This window comes from Diadema antillarum, unplaced genomic scaffold (genome assembly GCF_040938485.1).
Source record: "Diadema antillarum isolate AM-2024a unplaced genomic scaffold, OU_Dant_1.0 scf00000094, whole genome shotgun sequence".
Lineage (NCBI taxonomy): Eukaryota > Metazoa > Echinodermata > Echinoidea > Diadematoida > Diadematidae > Diadema > Diadema antillarum.
The window spans coordinates 871,252-894,995 of record NW_027270983.1 but is presented as its reverse complement, the minus strand read 5'-3'; the positions used below and the strand labels follow the sequence as shown (position 1 = coordinate 894,995).

At 40.4% G+C, this 23,744-nt stretch overlaps 1 protein-coding gene across 1 annotated transcript in view; it reads right to left on the bottom strand.

The window, feature by feature from the left end:
* The window catches only part of LOC139718431 (uncharacterized), a 72,514-nt gene extending 49,103 nt beyond the window's left edge, over positions 1-23,411 (bottom strand). Inside the window, exons 1-4 of the mRNA XM_071629903.1 lie at positions 23,320-23,411; positions 18,785-18,931; positions 17,830-18,031; positions 16,638-16,832 (exon numbers count right to left, since the gene is read on the bottom strand). Coding sequence (XP_071486004.1) covers positions 16,638-16,832; positions 17,830-18,031; positions 18,785-18,931; positions 23,320-23,411 — 636 coding nt within the window. The remainder of the gene's footprint in view (positions 1-16,637; positions 16,833-17,829; positions 18,032-18,784; positions 18,932-23,319) is intronic.
* Positions 23,412-23,744: the final 333 nt, after the last annotated feature.

Below are 23,744 nucleotides of genomic sequence, written 5' to 3'. Positions count from 1 at the left end.
GGTTATAGAAACTGACCTGCCAAATGAAAGGGTCTACACTGAGCTGGGAATAAAAGGGTAATAGAAACTGTCATGCCAAATGAAAGTGTTTACAGTGAGCTAGGAATAAAAGTGTTATAGAACTGACCTGTCAAATGAAAGGGTATGCAATGAACTGAGAATAAAAGGATTATGGAAACTGTCCTGCCAAATGAAAGGGTCAATACTGAGCTGGGAATAAAAGGGTTTTCCGTTATAGAAACTGTCCTGCCAAATGAAAGGGTCTACACTGAGTTGGGAATAAAAGGGTTATAGAAACTGACCTGCCAAATGAAAGGGTCTACACTGAGCTGGGAATAAAAGGGTAATAGAAACTGTCATGCCAAATGAAAGTGTTTACAGTGAGCTAGGAATAAAAGGGTTATAGAACTGACCTGTCAAATGAAAGGGTATACAATGAACTGAGAATAAAAGGGTTATGGAAATGTCTTGCTAAAAATGAAAGGGTCTATAAAGAGCTGGGAATAGAAGGGTTTTCCGTTATAGAAACTGTCCTGCCAAATGAAAGGGTCTACACTGAGTTGGGAATAAATGGGTTATAGAAACTGACCTGCCAAATGAAAGGGTCTACACTGAGCTGGGAATAAAAGGGTAATAGAAACTGTCATGCCAAATGAAAGTGTTTACAGTGAGCTAGGAATAAAAGGGTTATAGAACTGACCTGTCAAATTAAAGGGTGTACACTGAACAGAGAATAAAAGGGTTACGGAAACTGTCCTGCTAACAATGAAAGGGTCTATAAAGAGCTGGGAATAGAAGGGTTTTCCGTTATAGAAACTGTCCTGCCAAATGAAAGGGTCTACACTGAGCTAGGAGTAAAAGGGTCATAGCAACTAACCTGCCAAATGAAAGGGTCTATACTGAGCTGGGAATAAAAGGGTTATGGAAACTGTCTTGCCAAATAAAAGGGTGTATATTGAGCTGAGAATAAAAGGGTTATGGAAACTGTTTTACCAAATGAAAGGGTGTACACTGAGCTGGGAATAAAAGGGTTATAGAAACTGTCATGCCAAATGAAAGGGTCTACAATGAGTTGGGAATAAAAGGGTTATAGAAACTGACCTGTCCAATGAAAGGGTCTACACTGAGCTGGGAATAAAAGGGTTATAGAAACTGTCCTGCCAAATGAAAGGGTCTACACTGAACTGGGAATAAAAGGATTAAAGAAACTGTCATGCCAAATGAAAGGGTCTACATTGAGCTGGGAATAAAAGGGTTATAGAAACTGTCCTGCCAAATGAAAGGGTGTACACTGAACAGAGAATAAAAGGGTTATGGAAACTGTCCTGCCAAATGAAAAGGTCCATACTGAGCTGGGAACAAAAGGGTTATAGAAACTGTCCTGCCAAATGAAAGGGTCTATACTGAGCTGGGAATGAAAGGGTTATAGAAACAGTCATGCCAAATGAAAGGGTCTACACTGAGCTGGCAATAAAAGGGTTATAGAAACTGACCTGCCAAATGAAAGGGTCTACACTGAGTTGAGAATGAAAGGGTTATAGAAACTGTCATGTCAAATGAAAGGGTCTACACTGAGCTGGTAATAAAAGGGTTATAGAAACTAACCTGCCAAATGAAAGGGTCTATACTGAGCTGGGAATAAAAGGGTTATAGAAACTGTCCTGCCAAATGAAAGGGTCTACACTGAGCTGGGAATAAAAGGGTTATAGAAACTAACCTGCCAAATGAAAGGGTCTATACTGAGCTGGGAATAAAAGGGTTATAGAAACTGTCCTGCCAAATGAAAGGGTCTACACTGAGCTGGCAATAAAAGGGTTATAGAAACTGACCTGCCAAATGAAAGGGTCTACACTGAGTTGAGAATGAAAGGATTATAGAAACTGTCATGTCAAATGAAAGGGTCTACACTGAGCTGGGAATGAAAGGGTTATAGAAACAGTCATGCCAAATGAAAGTGTTTACAGTGAAATAAAAGGGTTATAGAAACTGACCTGTCAAATGAAAGGGTCTATGCTGAGCTGGGAATAAAAGGGTTATATAGAAACTGTCCTGCCAAATGAAAGGGTCTATACTGAGCTGGGAATAAAAGGGTTATAGAAACTGTCCTGCCAAATGAAAGGGTCTACACTGAGCTGGGAATAAAAGGGTTATAGAAACTGTCCTGCCAAATGAAAGGGTCTACACTGAGCTGGGAATAAAAGGGTTATAGAAACTGTCCTGCCAAATGAAAGGGTCTATACTGAGCTGGGAATAAAAGGGTTATAGAAACTGTCCTGCCAAATGAAAGGGTCTACACTGAGCTGGGAATAAAAGGGTTATAGAAACTGGCCTGCCAAATGAAAGGGTCTACACTGAGCTGGGAATAAAAGGGTTATGGAAACTGTCCTGCCAAATGAAAGGGTCCATACTGAGCTGGGAATAAAAGGGTTATAGAAACTGTCCTGCCAAATGAAAGGGTGTACACTGAACAGAGAATAAAAGGGTTATGGAAACTGTCCTGCCAAATGAAAAGGTCCATACTGAGCTGGGAACAAAAGGGTTATAGAAACTGTCCTGCCAAATGAAAGGGTCTATACTGAGCTGGGAATGAAAGGGTTATAGAAACAGTCATGCCAAATGAAAGGGTCTACACTGAGCTGGCAATAAAAGGGTTATAGAAACTGACCTGCCAAATGAAAGGGTCTACACTGAGTTGAGAATGAAAGGGTTATAGAAACTGTCATGTCAAATGAAAGGGTCTACACTGAGCTGGTAATAAAAGGGTTATAGAAACTAACCTGCCAAATGAAAGGGTCTATACAGAGCTGGGAATAAAAGGGTTTTAGAAACTGTCCTGCCAAATGAAAGGGTCTACACTGAGCTGGGAATAAAAGGGTTATAGAAACTAACCTGCCAAATGAAAGGGTCTATACTGAGCTGGGAATAAAAGGGTTATAGAAACTGTCCTGCCAAATGAAAGGGTCTACACTGAGCTGGCAATAAAAGGGTTATAGAAACTGACCTGCCAAATGAAAGGGTCTACACTGAGTTGAGAATGAAAGGGTTATAGAAACTGTCATGTCAAATGAAAGGGTCTCCACTGAGCTGGGAATGAAAGGGTTATAGAAACAGTCATGCCAAATGAAAGTGTTTACAGTGAAATAAAAGGGTTATAGAAACTGACCTGTCAAATGAAAGGGTCTACGCTGAGCTGGGAATAAAAGGGTTATATAGAAACTGTCCTGCCAAATGAAAGGGTCTATACTGAGCTGGGAATAAAAGGGTTATAAATAGAAACTGTCCTGCCAAATGAAAGGGTCTACACTGAGCTGGGAATAAAAGGGTTATAGAAACTGTCCTGCCAAATGAAAGGGTCTACACTGAGCTGGGAATAAAAGGGTTATAGAAACTGTCCTGCCAAATGAAAGGGTCTATACTGAGCTGGGAATAAAAGGGTTATAGAAACTGTCCTGCCAAATGAAAGGGTCTACACTGAGCTGGGAATAAAAGGGTTATAGAAACTGGCCTGCCAAATGAAAGGGTCTACACTGAGCTGGGAATAAAAGGGTTATGGAAACTGTCCTGCCAAATGAAAGGGTCCATACTGAGCTGGGAACAAAAGGGTTATAGAAACTGTACTGCCAAATGAAAGGGTCTATACTGAGCTGGGAATGAAAGGGTTATAGAAACAGTCATGCCAAATGAAAGTGTTTACAGTGAAATAAAAGGGTTATAGAAACTGACCTGGCCAAATGAAAGGGTCTACACTGAGCTGGGAATAAAAGGGTTATAGAAACTGTCTTGTCAAATGAGAGGGTCTACACTGAGCTGGGAATAAAAGGGTTATAGAAACTGTCATGCCAAATGAAAGGGTCTACACTGAGCTGGGAATAAAAGGGTTATAGAAACTGTCATGCCAAATGAAAGGGTCTACACTGAGCTGGGAAGAAACTGAAAACTGGGAAGAAAATGAAAGTGTTTACAGTGAAATAAAAGGGTTATAGAAACTGACCTGTCAAATGAAAGGGTCTACACAGAGCTGGGAATAAAAGGGTTATATAGAAACTGTCTTGCCAAATGAAAGGGTCTATACTGAGCTGGGAATAAAAGGGTTATAGAAACTGTCCTGCCAAATGAAAGGGTCTATACTGAGCTGGGAATAAAAGGGTTATAGAAACTGTCCTGCCAAATGAAAGGGTCTACACTGAGCTGGAAATAAAAGGGTTATACAAACTGGCCTGCCAAATGAAAGGGTCTACACTGAGCTGGGAATAAAAGGGTTATATAGAAACTGTCATGCCAAATGAAAGGGTCTACACTGAGCTGGGAATAAAAGGGTTATAGAAACTGTCCTGCCAAATGAAAGGGTCTACACTGAGCTGGGAATAAAAGGGTTATAGAAACTGTCATGCCAAATGAAAGGGTCTACACTGAGCTGGGAATAAAAGGGTTATAGAAACAGTCATGCCAAATGAAAGGGTCTATACTGAGCTGGGAATGAAAGGGTTATAGAAACAGTCATGCCAAATGAAAGGGTCTACACTGAGCTGGGAATAAAAGGGTTATAGAAACTGTCCTGCCAAATGAAAGGGTCTACACTGAGCTGGGAATAAAAGGGTTATAGAAACTGGCCTGCCAAATCAAAGGGTGTACACTGAACAGAGAATAAAAGGGTTATGGAAACTGTCCTGCCAAATGAAAAGGTCCATACTGAGCTGGGAATAAAAGGGTTATAGAAACTGTCATGCCAAATGAAAGGGTGTACACTGAGCTGGGAATAAAAGGGTTATAGAAACAGTCATGCCAAATGAAAGGGTCTATACTGAGCTGGGAATAAAAGGGTTATAGAAACTGTCCTGCCAAATGAAAGGGTCTACACTGAGCTGGGTATAAAAGGGTTATAGAAACTGACCTGCCAAATGAAAGGGTCTACACTGAGCTGGGAATAAAAGGGTAATAGAAACTGTCATGCCAAATGAAAGTGTTTACAGTGAGCTAGGAATAAAAGTGTTATAGAACTGACCTGTCAAATGAAAGGGTATGCAATGAACTGAGAATAAAAGGATTATGGAAACTGTCCTGCCAAATGAAAGGGTCCATACTGAGCTGGGAATAAAAGGGTTTTCCGTTATAGAAACTGTCCTGCCAAATGAAAGGGTCTACACTGAGCTGGGAATAAAAGGGTTATAGAAACTGTCCTGCCAAATGAAAGGGTCTACACTGAGCTGGGAATAAAAGGGTTATAGAAACTGTCTTGCCAAATGAAAGGGTCTACACTGAGCTGGGAATAAAAGGGTTATAGAAACTGTCTTGCCAAATGAAAGGGTGTACACTGAACAGAGAATAAAAGGGTTATGGAAACTGTCCTGCCAAATGAAAGGGTCCATACTGAGCTGGGAATAAAAGGGTTTTCCGTTATAGAAACTGTCCTGCCAAATGAAAGGGTCTACACTGAGTTGGGAATAAAAGGGTTATAGAAACTGACCTGCCAAATGAAAGGGTCTACACTGAGCTGGGAATAAAAGGGTAATAGAAACTGTCATGCCAAATGAAAGTGTTTACAGTGAGCTAGGAATAAAAGGGTTATAGAACTGACCTGTCAAATGAAAGGGTATACAATGAACTGAGAATAAAAGGGTTATGGAAATGTCTTGCTAAAAATGAAAGGGTCTATAAAGAGCTGGGAATAGAAGGGTTTTCCGTTATAGAAACTGTCCTGCCAAATGAAAGGGTCTACACTGAGTTGGGAATAAAAGGGTTATAGAAACTGACCTGCCAAATGAAAGGGTCTACACTGAGCTGGGAATAAAAGGGTAATAGAAACTGTCATGCCAAATGAAAGTGTTTACAGTGAGCTAGGAATAAAAGGGTTATAGAACTGACCTGTCAAATTAAAGGGTGTACACTGAACAGAGAATAAAAGGGTTACGGAAACTGTCCTGCTAAAAATGAAAGGGTCTATAAAGAGCTGGGAATAGAAGGGTTTTCCGTTATAGAAACTGTCCTGCCAAATGAAAGGGTCTACACTGAGCTAGGAGTAAAAGGGTCATAGCAACTAACCTGCCAAATGAAAGGGTCTATACTGAGCTGGGAATAAAAGGGTTATGGAAACTGTCCTGCCAAATAAAAGGGTGTATATTGAGCTGAGAATAAAAGGGTTATGGAAACTGTTTTGCCAAATGAAAGGGTGTACACTGAGCTAGGAATAAAAGGGTTATAGAAACTGTCATGTCAAATGAAAGGGTCTACAATGAGTTGGGAATAAAAGGGTTATAGAAACTGACCTGCCCAATGAAAGGGTCTACACTGAGCTGGGAATAAAAGGGTTATAGAAACTGTCCTGCCAAATGAAAGGGTCTACACTAAGCTGGGAATAAAAGGGTTATATAAACTCTCCTGCCAAATGAAAGGGTCTACACTGAGCTGGTAATAAAAGGGTTATAGAAACTGTCTTGCCAAATGAAAGGGTCTACACTGAGCTGGGAATAAAAGGGTTATAGAAACTAACCTGCCAAATGAAAGGGTCTATACTGAGCTGGGAATAAAAGGGTTATAGAAACTGTCCTGCCAAATGAAAGGGTCTACACTGAGCTGGGAATAAAAGGGTTATAGAAACTGGCCTGCCAAATGAAAGGGTCTACACTGAGCTGGGAATAAAAGGGTTACAGAAACTAACCTGCCAAATGAAAGGGTCTATACTGAGCTCGGAATAAAAGGGTTATAGAAACTGTCATGCCAAATGAAAGTGTTTACAGTGAGCTAGGAATAAAAGGGTTATAGAACTGACCTGTCAAATGAAAGGGTATGCAATGAACTGAGAATAAAAGGGTTATGGAACTGTCTTGCCAAATTAAAGGGTGTACACTGAACAGAGAATAAAAGGGTTACGGAAACTGTCTTGCTAAAAATGAAAGGGTCTATAATGAGCTGGGAATAGAAGGGTTTTCCGTTATAGAAACTGTCCTGGCAAATTAAAGGGTCTACACTGAGCTGGGAATAAAAGGGTTATAGAAACTGACCTGCCAAATGAAAGGGTATGCAATGAACTGAGAATAAAAGGGTTATGGAAACTGTCCTGCCAAATGAAAGGGTCCATACTGAGCTGGGAATAAAAGGGTTTTCCGTTATAGAAACTGTCTTGCCAAATGAAACGGTCTACACTGAGCTGGGAATAAAAGGGTTATAGAAACTGTCCTGCCAAATGAAAGGGTCTACACTGAGCTGGGAATAAAAGGGTTATAGAAACTGTCTTGCCAAATGAAAGGGTCTACAGTGAGCTGGGAATAAAAGGGTTATAGAAACTGTCTTGCCAAATGAAAGGGTGTACACTGAACAGAGAATAAAAGAGTTATGGAAACTGTCCTGCCAAATGAAAGGGTCCATACTGAGCTGGGAATAAAAGGGTTTTCCGTTATAGAAACTGTCCTGCCAAATGAAAGGGTCTACAATGAGTTGGGAATAAAAGGGTTATAGAAACTGACCTGCCAAATGAAAGGGTCTACACTGAGCTGGGAATAAAAGGGTAATAGAAACTGTCATGCCAAATGAAAGTGTTTACAGTGAGCTAGGAATAAAAGGGTTATAGAACTGACCTGTCAAATGAAAGGGTATACAATGTACTGAGAATAAAAGGGTTATGGAACTGTCTTGCCAAATTAAAGGGTGTACACTGAACAGAGAATAAAAGGGTTACGGAAACTGTCCTGCTAAAAATGAAAGGGTCTATAAAGAGCTGGGAATAGAAGGGTTTTCCGTTATAGAAACTGTCCTGGCAAATGAAAGGGTCTACACTGAGCTGGGAATAAAAGGGTTATAGAAACTGTCCTGCCAAATGAAAGGGTCTACACTGAGCTAGGAGTAAAAGGGTTTTGCAACTAACCTGCCAAATGTAAGGGTCTACACTGAGCTGAAAATAAAAGGGTTATGGAAACTGTCTTGCCAAATGAAAGGGTGTATATTGAGCTGAGAATAAAAGGGTTATGGAAACTGTTTTGCCAAATCAAAGTGTGTACACTGAGCTGGGAATAAAAGGGTTATAGAAACTGTCATGCCAAATGAAAGGGTCTACAATGAGTTGGGAATAAAAGGGTTATAGAAACTGACCTGCCCAATGAAAGGGTCTACACTGAGCTGGGAATAAAAGGGTTATAGAAAATGTCCTGCCAAATGAAAGGGTCTACACTGAGCTGGGAATAAAAGGGTTATAGAAACTGTCCTGCCAAATGAAAGGGTCTACACTGAGCTGGGCATAAAAGGGTTATAGAAACTGTCTTGCCAAATGAAAGGGTCTACACTGAGCTGGGAATAAAAGGGTTATAGAAACTAACCTGCCAAATGAAAGGGTCTATACTGAGCTGGGAATAAAAGGGTTATAGAAACTGTCCTGCCAAATGAAAGGGTCTACACTGAGCTGGGAATAAAAGGGTTATAGAAACTGGCCTGCCAAATGAAAGGGTCTACACTGAGCTGGGAATAAAAGGGTTATAGAAACTGTCTTGCCAAATGAAAGGGTCTACACTGAGCTGGGAATAAAAGGGTTACAGAAACTAACCTGCCAAATGAAAGGGTCTATACTGAGCTCGGAATAAAAGGGTTATAGAAACTGTCATGCCAAATGAAAGTGTTTACAGTGAGCTAGGAATAAAAGGGTTATAGAACTGACCTGTCAAATGAAAGGGTATACAATGAACTGAGAATAAAAGGGTTATGGAAATGTCTTGCTAAAAATGAAAGGGTCTATAAAGAGCTGGGAATAGAAGGGTTTTCCGTTATAGAAACTGTCCTGCCAAATGAAAGGGTCTACACTGAGTTGGGAATAGAAGGGTTATAGAAACTGACCTGCCAAATGAAAGGGTCTACACTGAGCTGGGAATAAAAGGGTAATAGAAACTGTCATGCCAAATGAAAGTGTTTACAGTGAGCTAGGAATAAAAGGGTTATAGAACTGACCTGTCAAATTAAAGGGTGTACACTGAACAGAGAATAAAAGGGTTACGGAAACTGTCCTGCTAAAAATGAAAGGGTCTATAAAGAGCTGGGAATAGAAGGGTTTTCCGTTATAGAAACTGTCCTGCCAAATGAAAGGGTCTACACTGAGCTAGGAGTAAAAGGGTCATAGCAACTAACCTGCCAAATGAAAGGGTCTATACTGAGCTGGGAATAAAAGGGTTATGGAAACTGTCTTGCCAAATAAAAGGGTGTATATTGAGCTGAGAATAAAAGGGTTATGGAAACTGTTTTGCCAAATGAAAGGGTGTACACTGAGCTGGGAATAAAAGGGTTATAGAAACTGTCATGCCAAATGAAAGGGTCTACAATGAGTTGGGAATAAAAGGGTTATAGAAACTGACCTGCCCAATGAAAGGGTCTACACTGAGCTGGGAATAAAAGGGTTATAGAAACTGTCCTGCCAAATGAAAGGGTCTACACTGAGCTGGGAATAAAAGGGTTATATAAACTCTCCTGCCAAATGAAAGGGTCTACACTGAGCTGGGAATAAAAGGGTTATAGAAACTGTCATGCCAAATGAAAGGGTCTACACTGAGCTGGGAATAAAAGGGTTATAGAAACAGTCATGCCAAATGAAAGGGTCTATACTGAGCTGGGAATGAAAGGGTTATAGAAACAGTCATGCCAAATGAAAGGGTCTACACTGAGCTGGGAATAAAAGGGTTATAGAAACTGTCCTGCCAAATGAAAGGGTCTACACTGAGCTGGGAATAAAAGGGTTATAGAAACTGTCCTGCCAAATGAAAGGGTCTACACTGAGCTGGGAATAAAAGGGTTATAGAAACTGGCCATCCAAATCAAAGGGTGTACACTGAACAGAGAATAAAAGGGTTATGGAAACTGTCCTGCCAAATGAAAAGGTCCATACTGAGCTGGGAATAAAAGGGTTATAGAAACTGTCATGCCAAATGAAAGGGTGTACACTGAGCTGGGAATAAAAGGGTTATAGAAACAGTCATGCCAAATGAAAGGGTCTATACTGAGCTGGGAATAAAAGGGTTATAGAAACTGTCCTGCCAAATGAAAGGGTCTACACTGAGCTGGGAATAAAAGGGTTATAGAAACTGACCTGCCAAATGAAAGGGTCTACACTGAGCTGGGAATAAAAGGGTAATAGAAACTGTCATGCCAAATGAAAGTGTTTACAGTGAGCTAGGAATAAAAGTGTTATAGAACTGACCTGTCAAATGAAAGGGTATGCAATGAACTGAGAATAAAAGGATTATGGAAACTGTCCTGCCAAATGAAAGGGTCCATACTGAGCTGGGAATAAAAGGGTTTTCCGTTATAGAAACTGTCCTGCCAAATGAAAGGGTCTACACTGAGCTGGGAATAAAAGGGTTATAGAAACTGTCCTGCCAAATGAAAGGGTCTACACTGAGCTGGGAATAAAAGGGTTATAGAAACTGTCTTGCCAAATGAAAGGGTCTACACTGAGCTGGGAATAAAAGGGTTATAGAAACTGTCTTGCCAAATGAAAGGGTGTACACTGAACAGAGAATAAAAGGGTTATGGAAACTGTCCTGCCAAATGAAAGGGTCCATACTGAGCTGGGAATAAAAGGGTTTTCCGTTATAGAAACTGTCCTGCCAAATGAAAGGGTCTACACTGAGTTGGGAATAAAAGGGTTATAGAAACTGACCTGCCAAATGAAAGGGTCTACACTGAGCTGGGAATAAAAGGGTAATAGAAACTGTCATGCCAAATGAAAGTGTTTACAGTGAGCTAGGAATAAAAGGGTTATAGAACTGACCTGTCAAATGAAAGGGTATACAATGAACTGAGAATAAAAGGGTTATGGAAATGTCTTGCTAAAAATGAAAGGGTCTATAAAGAGCTGGGAATAGAAGGGTTTTCCGTTATAGAAACTGTCCTGCCAAATGAAAGGGTCTACACTGAGCTAGGAGTAAAAGGGTCATAGCAACTAACCTGCCAAATGAAAGGGTCTATACTGAGCTGGGAATAAAAGGGTTATGGAAACTGTCTTGCCAAATAAAAGGGTGTATATTGAGCTGAGAATAAAAGGGTTATGGAAACTGTTTTGCCAAATGAAAGGGTGTACACTGAGCTGGGAATAAAAGGGTTATAGAAACTGTCATGTCAAATGAAAGGGTCTACAATGAGTTGGGAATAAAAGGGTTATAGAAACTGACCTGCCCAATGAAAGGGTCTACACTGAGCTGGGAATAAAAGGGTTATAGAAACTGTCCTGCCAAATGAAAGGGTCTACACTGAGCTGGGAATAAAAGGGTTATATAAACTCTCCTGCCAAATGAAAGGGTCTACACTGAGCTGGTAATAAAAGGGTTATAGAAACTGTCTTGCCAAATGAAAGGGTCTACACTGAGCTGGGAATAAAAGGGTTATAGAAACTAACCTGCCAAATGAAAGGGTCTATACTGAGCTGGGAATAAAAGGGTTATAGAAACTGTCCTGCCAAATGAAAGGGTCTACACTGAGCTGGGAATAAAAGGGTTATAGAAACTGGCCTGCCAAATGAAAGGGTCTACACTGAGCTGGGAATAAAAGGGTTACAGAAACTCTCCTGCCAAATGAAAGGGTCTACACTGAGCTGGGAATAAAAGGGTTATTGAAACTGTCTTGCCAAATGAAAGGGTCTACACTGAGCTGGGAATAAAAGGGTTATAGAAACTAACCTGCCAAATAAAAGGGTCTATACTGAGCTGGGAATAAAAGGGTTATAGAAACTGTCCTGGCAAATGAAAGGGTCTACACTGAGCTGGGAATAAAAGGGTTATAGAAACTGGCCTGCCAAATGAAAGGGTATGCAATGAACTGAGAATAAAAGGGTTATGGAAACTGTCCTGCCAAATGAAAGGGTCCATACTGAGCTGGGAATAAAAGGGTTTTCCGTTATAGAAACTGTCTTGCCAAATGAAAGGGTCTACACTGAGCTGGGAATAAAAGGGTTATAGAAACTGTCCTGCCAAATGAAAGGGTCTACACTGAGCTGGGAATAAAAGGGTTATAGAAACTGTCTTGCCAAATGAAAGGGTCTACAGTGAGCTGGGAATAAAAGGGTTATAGAAACTGTCTTGCCAAATGAAAGGGTGTACACTGAACAGAGAATAAAAGGGTTATGGAAACTGTCCTGCCAAATGAAAGGGTCCATACTGAGCTGGGAATGAAAGGGTTTTCCGTTATAGAAACTGTCCTGCCAAATGAAAGGGTCTACAATGAGTTGGTAATAAAAGGGTTATAGAAACTGACCTGCCAAATGAAAGGGTCTACACTGAGCTGGGAATAAAAGGGTAATAGAAACTGTCATGCCAAATGAAAGTGTTTACAGTGAGCTAGGAATAAAAGGGTTATAGAACTGACCTGTCAAATGAAAGGGTATACAATGAACTGAGAATAAAAGGGTTATGGAACTGTCTTGCCAAATTAAAGGGTGTACACTGAACAGAGAATAAAAGGGTTACGGAAACTGTCCTGCTAAAAATGAAAGGGTCTATAAAGAGCTGGGAATAGAAGGGTTTTCCGTTATAGAAACTGTCCTGGCAAATGAAAGGGTCTACACTGAGCTGGGAATAAAAGGGTTATAGAAACTGTCCTGCCAAATGAAAGGGTCTACACTGAGCTAGGAGTAAAAGGGTTTTGCAACTAACCTGCCAAATGAAAGGGTCTACACTGAGCTGAAAATAAAAGGGTTATGGAAACTGTTTTGCCAAATCAAAGTGTGTACACTGAGCTGGGAATAAAAGGGTTATAGAAACTGTCATGCCAAATGAAAGGGTCTACAATGAGTTGGGAATAAAAGGGTTATAGAAACTGACCTGCCCAATGAAAGGGTCTACACTGAGCTGGGAATAAAAGGGTTATAGAAACTGTCCTGCCAAATGAAAGGGTCTACACTGAGCTGGGAATAAAAGGGTTATAGAAACTGTCCTGCCAAATGAAAAGGTCTACACTGAGCTGGGCATAAAAGGGTTATAGAAACTGTCTTGCCAAATGAAAGGGTCTACACTGAGCTGGGAATAAAAGGGTTATAGAAACTAACCTGCCAAATGAAAGGGTCTATACTGAGCTGGGAATAAAAGGGTTATAGAAACTGTCCTGCCAAATGAAAGGGTCTACACTGAGCTGGGAATAAAAGGGTTATAGAAACTGGCCTGCCAAATGAAAGGGTCTACACTGAGCTGGGAATAAAAGGGTTATAGAAACTGTCTTGCCAAATGAAAGGGTCTACACTGAGCTGGGAATAAAAGGGTTACAGAAACTAACCTGCCAAATGAAAGGGTCTATACTGAGCTCGGAATAAAAGGGTTATAGAAACTGTCATGCCAAATGAAAGTGTTTACAGTGAGCTAGGAATAAAAGGGTTATAGAACTGACCTGTCAAATGAAAGGGTATGCAATGAACTGAGAATAAAAGGGTTATGGAACTGTCTTGCCAAATTAAAGGGTGTACACTGAACAGAGAATAAAAGGGTTACGGAAACTGTCTTGCTAAAAATGAAAGGGTCTATAATGAGCTGGGAATAGAAGGGTTTTCCGTTATAGAAACTGTCCTTGCAAATGAAAGGGTCCATACTGAGCTAGGAGTAAAAGGGTTATAGCAACTAACCTGCCAAATGAAAGGGTCTATACTGAGCTGGGAATAAAAGGGTTATAGAAACTGTCCTGCCAAATGAAAGGGTGTACACTGAGCTGGGAATAAAAGGGTTTTAGAAACTGTCCTGCCAAATAAAAGGATCTACACTGAGCTGGGAATTTAATGGTTAAAGAAACTGACCTGCCAAATGAAAGAGGCTACAATGAGCTGGGAATAAAAGGGTTATAGAAAGTGACTTACCAAATGAAAGGGTCCATACTGAGCTGGGAATAAAAGGGTTATGGAAACTGTCTTGCCAAATGAAAGGGTGTATATTGAGCTGAGAATAAAAGGGTTATGGAAACTGTCTTGTCAAATGAAAGGGTGTACACTGAGCTGGGAATAAAAGGGCTATAGAAACTGTCTTGCCAAATGAAAGGGTGTACACTGAGCTGGGAATAAAAGGGTTATAGAAACTGTCCTGCCAAATGAAAGGGTCTACAATGAGTTGGGAATAAAAGGGTTATAGAAACTGACCTGCCAAATGAAAGTGTTTATACTGAGCCGGGAATAAAAGGGTTATAAAAACTCTCCTGCAAAATGAAAGGGTCTACAATGAGTTGGGAATAAAAGCGTTACAGAAACTGTCCTGCCAAATGAAAGGGTCTACACTGAGCTGGGAACAAAAGGGTTATAGAAACTGTCCTGCCACATGAAAGGTTTTACCCTGAGCTAGGAATAAAAGGGTTATAGAAACTGACCTGCCAAATGAAAGGGTCTACACAGAGCTGAAAATAAAAGTGTTATAGAAACTGTGCTGCCAAATGGAAAAGCCTACTCTGAGCTGAGAATAAAAGGGTTATGGAAACTCTCCTGCAAAATGAAAGGGTCTATACTGAGCTGGGAATAAAGGGGTTATAGAAACTGTCTTGCCAAATGAAAGGGTCTACAGTGAGCTGGGAATAAATGGGTTATAGAAAATGTCTTGCCAAACGAAAGGGGCTACACTGAGCTGGGAATAAAAGGGTTATAAAAACTGACCTGCCAAACGAAAGGGTCCACACTGAGCTGGGAATAAAAGGGTCATATAGAAACTAACCTGCCAAATGAAAAAGCCTAAGCTGAGCTGGGAATTAAAGGGTTATAGAAACTGACCTGCCAAATGAAAAAGCCTAAGCTGAGCTGGGAATAAAAGGGTTATAGAAATTGACCTGCCAAACGAAAGGGTCTACACTGAGCTGGGAATAAAAGGGTTATAGAAACTGACCTGCCAAGTGAAAGGGGCTACACTGAGCTGGGAATAAAAGGGTTATACAAACTGTCTTGCCAAATGAAAGGATCTAAACTGAGCTGGGAATAAAAGGGTTATAGAAACTGACCTGCCACACGAAAGGGGCTACACAGAGCTGGGAATAAAAGGGTTATAGAAACTGTCTTGCTAAAAATGAAAGGGTCTATAATGAGCTGGGAATAGAAGGGTTTTCCGTTATAGAAACTGTCCTGGCAAATGAAAGGGTCCATACTGAGCTAGGAGTAAAAGGGTTATAGCAACTAACCTGCCAAATGAAAGGGTCTATACTGAGCTGGGAATAAAAGGGTTATAGAAACTGTCCTGCAAAATGAAAGGGTCTACACTGAGCTGGGAATAAAAGTGTTATAGAAACTGTGCTGCCAAATGAAAAAGCCTACTCTGAGCTGAGAATAAAAGGGTTATGGAAACTCTCCTGCAAAATGAAAGGGTCTATACTGAGCTGGGAATAAAGGGGTTATAGAAACTGTCTTGCCAAATGAAAGGGTCTACAGTGAGCTGGGAATAAATGGGTTATAGAAAATGTCTTGCCAAATGAAAGGGTCTACACTGAGCTAGGAGTAAAAGGGTTATAAAAACTGACCTGCCAAACGAAAGGGTCCACACTGAGCTGGGAATAAAAGGGTCATATAGAAACTAACCTGCCAAATGAAAAAGCCTAAGCTGAGCTGGGAATAAAAGGGTTATAGAAATTGACCTGCCAAACGAAAGGGTCTACACTGAGCTGGGAATAAAAGGGTTATAGAAACTGACCTGCCAAGTGAAAGGGGTTACACTGAGCTGGGAATAAAAGGGTTATACAAACTGTCTTGCCAAATGAAAGGATCTAAACTGAGCTGGGAATAAAAGGGTTATAGAAACTGACCTGCCACACGAAAGGGTATGCAATGAACTGCAATGAGCTACACTGAGCTGGGAATAAAAGGGTAAGAGAAACTGTCCTGCCAAATGAAAGGGTCTACACTGAACTGGGAATAAAAGGGCTATAGAAACTGTCCTGCCAAATGAAAGGGTCTACACAGAGCTGGGAATAAAAGGGTTATAGAAACTGACCTTTCAAGTGAAAGGGGCTACACTGAGCTGGGAATAAAAGGGTTATAGAAACTGTCTTGCCAAATGAAAGGATCTAAACTGAGCTGGGAATAAAAGGGTTATAGAAACTGCCCTGCCAAACGAAAGGAGCTACACTGAGCTGGGAATAAAAGGGTTATAGAAACTGTCCTGCCAAATGAAAGGGTCTACACTGAACTTGGAATAAAAGGGTTATAGAAACTGTCCTGCCAAATGAAAGGGTCTACACTGAGCTGGGAATAAAAGGGTTATAGAAACTGTCCTGCCATATGAAAGTCTACACTGAACTGGGAATGAAAGGGTTATAGAAACTGTCCGGACAAGTGAAAGGGTCTACACTGAGCTGGGCATAAAAGGGTAATAGAAACTGTCCTGCCATAGGAAAGGGTCTACACTGAACCGGGAATGAAAGGGTTATAGAAACTGTCCGGACAAATGAAAGGGTCTACACTGAGCTACGAATAAAAGGGTTATAGAAACCATAAATGTACCGGGGAAATGAAAACATTGCTTGTCTGATTGCTTATACTGTAACATTTCCAAAAATGTATAGTTTTCATACCCTCCACAAAAATCCAACGAAAGTTAAAATTCAATCACAAGGACCCTGACTAACACATTGAATGAATGCTTCCTCCAAAAATGTGAGGCACAGTCCACTTGTAATTGAAGTACAGTATGCTACAGCTCAGATAGCCATGGTTGAATTCTTACCTGTGCCTTGGTCATTCTGAGGTCATACTGGCAAGTCTCGAGGTTGTTTTGCAGGCTGTGGTTCTCCGTCACGAGACGGGTGTTGCCTTCACGTAGCGCCTGCAGCTTCTTGCGGAGGTGTCTGTTCTCCGATGTCTCTCTCAGTGCAGACGAGCTCATTGCAGGTTCTCTTGGCACTTTGCTATCTCTTTCACTCTGCTGGAGGAGAAATAAGTTTGAGATGTATACAAAGATATAGAGTATTCAATTTAGTGGAAAAATGAGCAAAGAAAATGGGATTCCACCGGGAATCCCACATAGAATCCCATAAAGATACAGATCATACAGAACGAAATATTAAAAATATATGTCTACACCAGCTTTCATGTACATGTAGATTCTCTTTCGGGTTTTAAAAACCATATAAAATCAAAATTACCCTCAATAAACCACTATGACACAAGTCTATGGAGAAACAAAAAATAAAGGAAAGAATCATCATACTCAATTTGTTGCATTATACAATGAAGCACATTCTTTGAGTAAGCAGAATGTGGATGTAGTAAGGTGATTTATGTGACACATTTTAATATCCATTAGACTCTGCATAATGAAAGTTGTTTTTTGTTTTTTTAATTTAGAAGAATCCGTTCCTTAGGGTCCCTACAAGGTGTAGATACAATGTATCAACCTTGAGCGAAATAACTTACAAGTACAGACACAAAAAACAAAAAGCATAATTCCATTGTGTATGAATTATTAATTGTAAGGTATTTGATCTAATCAGTGATCTATCACTAATAGTCTACTCCCACTTCATCTAGTAGCCATTTATTCTCAGTCCACATGGTCTAATCCTGTTTCGTCTACAACCAGTTCGTCTAATGACCACTAAGTCCAATTGCCACTTACCCTTATTACCAGTTGGTCTACTTCCAGATGGACAATGCTCACTTTGTGTGATACCCACAGTTTAGTACACAAAATGGGAAAAAGTCCAAGGAGACAACTGCAATTAGAACATCTGGTCATTAGACGAAAAAATAAGTAGCCAAACTGGGCATTAGGCCAAGTGAGAAGTAGACCAAATGGGTACTAGACGAAATTGATAGTAGACCAAGTGAATTAGCCGTAGTGGTGTTTTACAAACTGAGAAGTAGACCATCTGATAGTAGACCAAGTGGCAATAAACCTATGTAATCCATTTAAATACCTTGATGTGTTGATGTGACCCTTTGCCATCAAGCCCAGGTGAAGTCATCATCGACATCCTCTTGCTGCTCCTGGTATAGCTGCTTGTGCTTGATCTTAAAGACGACATGGATGATGTCAGATGCTCTGGGGTCAAATCATCAAGGGTCAAGGGTCGTAGCTGCCCCTCTGGGTCAATGATGTCATCTGTTCCATACCTGTGGCTGATGTTATACACAAAATCTTTACGCATTGAGATGCAGGTATAGTGCACATTTTCTGTTTATTGATTCACTGAGCAAAAGATTTTACGTTGAAAATCGAAACTAATGTTTGCAGATTGTACCCAGACATGAGTGTGCTATTAGGCAGTTGAAGTCAAAGCATCACTTCTGACATATTTAGACTTCAAGTCTCAAGAGGTCAAATTTGCATCATTTTCACATTGTTATGGGGTTTGGGCTTGGTTAAGACTGTACTGTAGAATCACATCAGTTACACATTGTATTCATGAGGTATTATTCATGAACACCACCAACTTGATGTTCTCGCGAGGACGTAATACTCTTTGATTTTGGGCTGAAACGTTCATTCTTGACAGAAAGTTCCTTAGCTGTCTTGTTCTGAATGTTAGAGCTTGTAAAGTATGTAAAACAACAATAGTTTATGCATGCATTACCTTACAGGGGTATCTATAATCTAGAGTTGATCTACATGATGTAACATTGTGAACATATAATTTTTCACACATTACTCTTTTTTTCAAATTCATACACAGGGAAACCCCATTCTAATGAGCTTGCTTACAACAGGGTACCACATTTGATGAGATGAATTCGGCCGTCCTGATTTTCCTTTACTGTATTTAGCTGTCTCTTTTTTTCAGTGCATTTATGAGGTAACATTTAAACAAGGTAAAATTGGCATTCTAGTTATAATGGGGTTCCCGTTCTTATTTCAAACTCTACAACCCTTACTGCAGGTCATGGCTGGGTGTTTGGAGTAGTTGAAGGTTGTGTTCAGTCCGGATGAGTTTCTTACGTAGATCAGCAACATTCTTAAGCAGCAGATCCTCATTACTCTCCGACATTGTTAAGAGTGACACTGAAAACTCAGGCCATATTCTAGAAGACAGGGAAGAGGAAAAGAGCATGATCACCAATATAAGCTGTCAATGTATTTCTGCACAAATAATTCCTGAACAATTTCAGTACTAAGATTATGGACAACACATCAGTGAGCAAGAGAAAGTTTGAGGAAAATCGCACAATCTGTTCAAAAGTTTGTGAATTTTTTGAAGTTTCTGCTCAGTCACTGCAGGATGAAAAGACTAACATCAATTACCATGTAGTCGCCACTTGCGTGTATTTCCTACGCACTTCCAGGTTGGCGAACTAACGATAGCACTAGCTACTGTATTAGTCCGCCGCCCATAGCGCGCCACGTATTACTAGCGCATGTGTTATACACACACACTTCAATGTAGGATACATTGTGCATCATCGCATTTGAAAAACTGCCTCACGTTACACATCGAGACTGTAGCCAAAAGGTCTACAATGAAACCGACACCTTTCTACCAGAGTTTGACCAGTTGACCAGTACGCTGACACACAACAAGATGGGCTGTACTTTATTGAAAGAAGAAGAAGAGTCTAAGACTATAGCATTGCACATAAAGAACAAACTTTCACGGATGAGACTACTGACTACCGTACCGGTACCCCGTACCGTAGATTATAAATATACATTGGAAAAGCATTTAAACGTGTACTTTGGTATTTCACATGTATTGTCAATAGACAGATAGTAGAGGGTAGGGGTGTTGGTTTCAGAACCAAAATTACGGTGTAACTGAACTGAGTGCATCAAAATAACACCCCACGCAAGCATTTGTGTGTAGACCTAGGCCTAGATCTAACCCGGGGGCGCTCCTTGTACACAGTTATACTGTGGGAGCTCCCCGAGTTGAAAGAGCGCTGTCACTGAACGTTCAAAGACAACCCCAAATTTTCGCGGCTCATTAAGTTACGTATTTCACCAGAAAAAGGCTTACTTTTATATACTCTACATACATTTCTTATCTAATTCATACTTGCCGTTTACTTGCACACTTTGAAACTGATCTTTGAAACTGGTTTTGGAAAGACGTTTTTCTACGGGTCCATCTCCGTTCTCCCCGTTCCTCCCTTCATTTTTCGAAACAACATGAACAACCTTTGCAAAGGCAGATAGCGCATTGGTGATATGAATATGCATGAACAGCACAATGTTTTTCGCTCTCACGATGTGCGCTTGCCTGGGATATTGCTTCTTCATTCGTCCAGAAAGCAACGCAATACAGCGAGAAGGCCTTGTGAAAAGGCTACATTGCACTCCGGTTAGCGCATGCACACAGACTTCAAATCCGTCAAACGGAGCAGTTGTTATTCTCACAGATTTCTCTTGACCGGATCATTTAAGGTGTCCAATATTTACAGAAACGGACCACTGGAGGAGCAAAACGTACCAAGGCCTAGGCAAGTATTATTATCAACAACTGAATTGGACCAATTCTGGTATTCAAATTATACAAATTCTAATAATAATGATAATAATGATAATAATAATAATAATTTATTAAGTGCTCATTCTATCTAAAAAGATATTCATGGCGCTATAGAACAGAGTACATACAGGGAATAATTTTCCAGCTCAAATTTGATTAGCAATTTCAGCTGATGAACAATATTTCAAATGGTATCCTGTGCACTTCTTTGGAAGAAAACTGCTACACAAAAGTTAGCTTGTGTAGCAGTGGTGTAAAAATGCAGAGCAAATTGCGATGCGATACCACGAAAATTATTCCCTGACATAATGTATCACGTTACAACAGTATCACAGAAGATAATAAGAACAATAAACAAACAAACAATATAGATACACATATACATACAGGTAAACAATTGTCAATTTAAATTAAAAAGGTAGGTCTTGAGGTTCTTTTTAAAACCATCAATAGAAGATTCTGGTCGAAGAGATTTTGGCAAGCTATTCCAAAGTTTTGGGCCCATGTATGAAAAAGCATGATCCCCCAATTATCCTTGATTCGAGGTAGACATTCTCTACCTGTAATTTTAGCGAGTTTGAAGAACGGAGATTTCATGGTGGTTGGTGAAGATGAGGAGTATTTTGAAAGTAGGCAGGGGCAAATTTGTGCAATGTACGGTAAACAAGAAGAAGAATCTTGAAGTTCATACGTTTTTCTACAGGGAGCCAGTGTAGGGACCAAAGTTTTGTATACTATTAAAAGTAGCCCCCTAGCCCTATGCACAGTTTCTTCGTGAAAGTAAGTAAAATTAATCTAGCGGCACAATTCTGAAGAAGTTGCAGTTTACCGAGTTTTTTGTGGAAGGCTGCAAAATAGAGAATTGCAGAAACAGAAGTACTTAAGTTGAAATTTGCCAGCGAGTTTGGGCTGTATTTCGCAGTTAGGCCTAAATCTAACGCAAATCACTGAAACTTTTAAATTATTTCATAAATATGATCAGGAAGTAGTGCCTGATTTGGGTTTAATAAAAAAAATGTACAAGAGGACATAGTTATATATTTTTCGATCACATACCACTGGAAGAAGAAACTCATTTTACATGCGTATCAGGAAACCATGGAATAGTTTACCAAGAAATTTAATAGGTGCACCCAGTGTCCTCAGTTTTGAAGTTGGTTTGGATAAATTCTGGGACAATGAACCCATAAAATTTAAGTTCGACGCCACGCCACCTGGCCATGACCCAGCTAATCTCAAGGACTAAACCTGGATCTGAATACAGAGGCTCAGCCTGCGTTCAGAATCTTCCATAGGTATCCATAGGTAGGTATCACATCACATTTTGAATGCGCTCCTGTAAATTCAGAGATTTGTAATGTTAGGCTTAATGTAACGGTTAGGTGAGATAAATTTCAGTTAAAGTACCGGTATCAATTGAAAGAAAACCATTATGCATTGGCATTAGGGTGTCAATGTGTTAGACACCCAACTATACTAGAACTTCAACTTCCCTTGCCTTGTGCAGTTTACACCTGTAGACTTCTATTGAACTTACACTGTGTACCATCGGTAACCAGGGAGGTATTAGAGAAGGAGAGAGACAACTACTGCTCTCCTTTGAACAAATTGAAGTCATGCGCGGCACCGCCAAGAAGTTATGCGTTCAACTACAGGTGTTACCCATGTGCTTTGACAAAAGAGAGCATCAATAATCGGGACTAGCGCTCTCACATCTAGAAATACTTGCCCCTACTGCAATTCGCTCTCTTTCAATGTGATGGCAACAATGAATTTGTGTACCTTGAATTGGAGCAGCAAATCAAAATTCAGTGTAAAACTGACAATTTTAACAGCAAATAGATTCTAACGGTTAGTTTAAAAGCCTACTGGAACACGCTTTAGCGGAGTAAGTTTACTTTATTTGAAAGATCAAAATATCCCAGATTGAAAGACAGAAAACTAACATGCGGAAATGTGCGCATTTAGGCCTAACATTAGACTTCTAACCGTTATAGAAAAATATTAGGTTTAGTTTTAAGAGGGCCTAACTTTTATTTCAATTTTCATTTCGATTTGCGCATTACGAAGAAACTAGAAATACATGTTTATAACATTGAATTCTTTCGTAAACTATTCTAAATCAATTCGAGTATTTCATTTAAAATTTTACGGTGAAATAAAGCTTGTAATTCAACAAAGGGTGAAATGCGTTCTTCGTCTCCGAACGATCGTCTTGCAATTACTGTTGTTAGAGCGGTGCCGCGATGCCGAGCACGACTTAAAACTATTAAAAAGCGTAGTGGAATGCTAGACATCCCATTGTAACGCTTGAACCCAAACATGTGTTTGCATGAATTACGAAGAGTTGCCACTCCATCTCTGTAACACCTCTCTGGTGTAACATTATAATCTATTTCAAATCTAACGTTAGGCTCTACTCCTTCGGCAAGGGAGCGCTCTGGCAGTGCCCACTGGCACTGCAGTGGCAGTCAGTGGAGTTCCCAATGCAATACAGAGACCTACTCACTCCCTCTCACCAAGAATATCACCAACAAGAAAACTTATCCAGTGCCCAGTTTCTGCGCTTTCCACATCAGTAAAATGACGAAATTATAAACATGAGAGACGTCGAGATGTCAGTTCATAAGTTAGGCGTAGTTTCCAACGGCATAGTAATCGTTCTCTCTGACTGCGATCCTTGTTTTGTTGTTCGAACGGTATTGAGCTTCCCGCGGTGCTCGAACCCATCGTACCGTACAGTTTCAGCATCTAGCATGCATGCACGCTGTACAACTTGTACGCACATCTAGCTCGCGTTCAACTCCTCCTTCACTGTCCTCCTTATTTAAATAGCGCCATCTATTGAACAAGGCTAGCTATCGTCGCTCCGATACGAGCGTGCTTTCGCTTCCAGCTGGCTAGCTAGCTGCCTGCCCAGCCAGTTCTGGGACGGACCGAGTCAGTCGATCGACAGACGCCTACCCTGGGCCGCGCCATTCCCTTGGCAAAAGGCTCTTCTGCTCTGGTCCTGTACAGTAGCCGCTGTCAACAGGAGATCGAATCGCAGTAGGCATTCCTGGAAACCCTCCAGTGCTTTTTTGTTGTGCTGGTGCACTATCAAAATCCCAAATCTACTGACACTTATTTACTGGAGAAGGACTCAAGTAAGTTTCCATTACAGTTTTAGACCACCCCACTCTCCAATGCAAAAATAGGGAGGCGCCTATTTCACTGGTGTGTTCATATAGTCCAGTCAAAATATGAAATGACCCACAACTAATTGCAACAGAAACGATTCCACTTGCATTTGACCCGGAAGAGCTATCAAAATAACATATTAAAAGTTCCCTAAAATTCGAGTGGTGGATCAGTGTCTAATTTGCATAAATTTAAAATGGCCGCCATAC